Here is a 3,139-nt window from a genome sequence, read left to right on the forward strand (position 1 = left end):
ATTCTCACTACTCAGTAATGGCACGTCAATCAATTTATCAAACCAGGTAGAGTTTGCATTGTGTGGTTTTCACTGTTTATGTCGCTGTTACTAGAATGCTTCACAAATTTGTTTACCTCCAAATTTATAACTGTTGTTTAGGATTTAAATGTGTTTATTAGAGTGTTCCACTTTTAAAGAATATTGCCAGGGAAATGAATTTATTTGAAAGTACTTCTCATGACAACATTTTTTATGTTGGTAATTAGGTCACTGAAGATGGTATTTTTCTTAGTTATTGTAAATGTCTGCTTTCTCTTGCATTTTAAACAAGTTTTAGTTTTCAAGTTTTTACGTAGTTAGTAAAAGTTAGTAAAAGTAGTTAGTAAAAGTCAGAAAGTGTAAGTGCTGAAGAAACATACAAAATTAAATCATGCCATGTGCTGAGCCAGGTACATACACAGTTTATGTGTGCTTTGTATTGTCTGTCACCTGGGAGATCCAGCTTGGGCAGGGCACTTCACAAATGCTAAGCTAAAATATAAGAAATTGCTGATTATCCCATTCTACCACTGGGGAACAAAACCCAAACCAAACAACAAACCAAACACTCGCTGGTTTTACAGGCTGTTTGGTACTTCACACTACTCTTTCAAGCAAACAAACTATAAAACTGTAAAAATTGTCATTTTGTACAAGATGGGATACTAAAGAATTAGCTTACCTCCCACCGTTCAGTGACTTGCTGTCGTGGTTTAAGCCTGAACCCAGGGCACTTGCCTTCACATCTTTCTAGGAAAGACAGTCATCCTTCTTCAGTAGTTGTGCCAAGTTTTTAATTTGCAAATACTTCCTTTTGCAATAAATGAAACCAGTGCAAAAACTAGAAGTTGCAAAAACTATTGCAGTAGGTGCAGCATCTCAAGATTAATGCCTTACCTGTGCCTTTTTAAGCTTAAGTTGAAGGCACACATACTTACCTCTGTTTACTTTTCTGTAAAATATGGGCTCATTTTATTCCTTGCCTGGAGCTCCAAGTCAGCAGTTGTCCTGGCGGAAACCTTTTCCTGTTTTGAGTTTGCTATAAAAGTTCATGGTTGTTAGATTGCAAAATATGTGAACTAAGAAAAGGAACGTTGTGTAAGACCAGGCTAATCAGATCTTACACAGCATGGGGCTGACTGGTTGATATGTCCTGGGACTTGGGGCACGGCGTTCTCATCCACACATGAAAAACCTGATTCTCTGTACAGATTTGCTTACATGGTTGGATATTGTGCAGGGCTGGTATTGCTTTGCAGCAACAGGGTTTGTCCACTGCTGGAGGTAGAAATTAATAGGGTCTTAGGATTAATGGCCTCTGAAAGTTTGTTGGGTTTAATGCTCTTGCTCTGAAAGAGGCCATAAAGGAAAAGAAAGGGCCAGATGCATTTGGGAGTAGTGAAGTGTGAATATCTTTTTAAAGATGAATTTCTGGTAATGTTTTTCTCTCCCCTATCCTATACCTTTTTTGCAGACCACTTCTAATGGATTGGGTTCAATAGATGACATTGAAACAGGTAAAGACATCTCTCTCTGATTTTTGTGGCTTTGGTAAAGTGTCTGACCAGGCTGGCAGGCCTGAGAGGTTTCTCATCATCATTTATTTCTCTTCTGTGCACTCCTGGCTTTGGTAACTAGGAGGAGGAAAAGGTGGTGGGAAGCAGGAGTGTTCTTCCTGCAGGAAAACAGGCCCAGTGAGGGACACATCTGGGAATTAAAAAGGTCTGCTGAGGCACACAGCTCTCTCCAGTTGTGCTTTCTTAAAGCTGGGCTTGGCAAAGCTCCTGAAACTCTGCTCTCAGGCAAAACAGCCTGAGATAAAAATCAGCCCAGATAAAGTGGAGTTAAGGTGGTAGGCGACTCTCTGTGCTCTGAGCGCATACGGTCCTCCGAGATGTTGAGGTGGAGAAAAACCAAGGGATTTGGGACGGAGCAAGGGAGAGCTGTGTTCAGAGTTAAGCACGCAGAAGGAGGGCTACAGGGTTGCTTTTCTCATGACGGGAAATAAGTGACCTTAATTCTGCCCCTGTAGAAAGGCTTCTTATGTGCTTTGCCCTTTCCTGTGTGCTGGAGCATTGAACTCGTGCTTCTGAGCACATCAGTCTGTGTTCCTTTGAAAGATAGCTCTGTGTGTGAAGGTAAGTGTGAAGACTTACTGCTGCAAGTAACAGTTGCTTTTTATAGAACAAAACTAATTTCATTATTAGGGTGCTTTGAAAAACGTATTAGTTCTCTGTTGAATGTTGGTTCAGTAACTAAATGCTACATGCAATCATGAGTCCTAGTTCTGTGAATTAGGGAGTTTTTCACTTTATCTTGCTGTGCTAAAATGAACTCGACTCCTAATGCAGAGTTAAGAGGGGCTGCATCCAGTAAGCTCTTTACCTAATCAGGATTTGGTGTAAGAGCAGCATGCCACCTTTGCTGCAGTTCAGCCAGAGAGAACCTTTACTGCTAGGAAATCTTTTCAAAAGCATGGAAAGTACATGATATTCCATTGCCCTGAGAGCAGTGTGCCTCCAGGAGGGCCATGCATGCTGGGTACCTTGAGAGTTTCAGATTCAAAGCTTTTTTAGCAAAGGCTTTTGTTATTGGTTTGGTTTGAAGAGGCAAACTCCTGAAGCCCTTTCCCCCATGCTTTGCTTGAAGTCATCGGTTAAGTCAGCCCTGCTTTGTACACATCATGGCTCAGATCTGGCTCAGCATGGCCTTTGGCCAGCTAATGCACTTAGGGAACCACTGCTGCTTTGGGAAGCCGAGCTAGAAACAGGGCTTTTAAAAGCACTGTACTTGCCCCTCTGGGACAGGCAAGAGAAGCTACCAAGGGGTGGGGCATGGTGTGAGAGACTTGGTTCAGGGGAGCAGATGGATAAGACTCTCATTGAACTTATAATAATACACGGGGCTTAGTGTTACAGCAGTGGCAGAAATCAGAGGGAGACAGGTGAGTGCCTGTGATCTGCTCATCAAAGAAGGCTGGTTTATTTTTTTAAGATGGAGCAAACATTAGGTGAATGCAGGAGGTGCATAAGCTTTCTGGAAGGAGAGTATGTGAGATGTGGGTATGGTGGCTGGTGAGTAAGGTCAGCAGATGGGGTATCCCGAGGGAAGCAGGAAT

At 42.3% G+C, this 3,139-nt stretch overlaps 1 protein-coding gene across 1 annotated transcript in view; it reads left to right on the plus strand.

Annotated features, from left to right (window-relative positions):
- Nucleotides 1–3,139, plus strand: part of ZC3H7B (zinc finger CCCH-type containing 7B) — a 40,638-nt gene that overhangs the window by 8,719 nt on the left and 28,780 nt on the right. Inside the window, 2 exon segments of the mRNA XM_010010056.1 lie at nucleotides 1–46; nucleotides 1,496–1,538. The exon segment at nucleotides 1–46 is cut by the window's left edge and continues 6 nt beyond it. Coding sequence (XP_010008358.1) covers nucleotides 1–46; nucleotides 1,496–1,538 — 89 coding nt within the window.

The sequence above is a fragment of the Nestor notabilis genome, unplaced genomic scaffold (assembly GCF_000696875.1).
Source record: "Nestor notabilis isolate BGI_N333 unplaced genomic scaffold, ASM69687v1 scaffold1330, whole genome shotgun sequence".
Taxonomy (NCBI): domain Eukaryota; kingdom Metazoa; phylum Chordata; class Aves; order Psittaciformes; family Psittacidae; genus Nestor; species Nestor notabilis.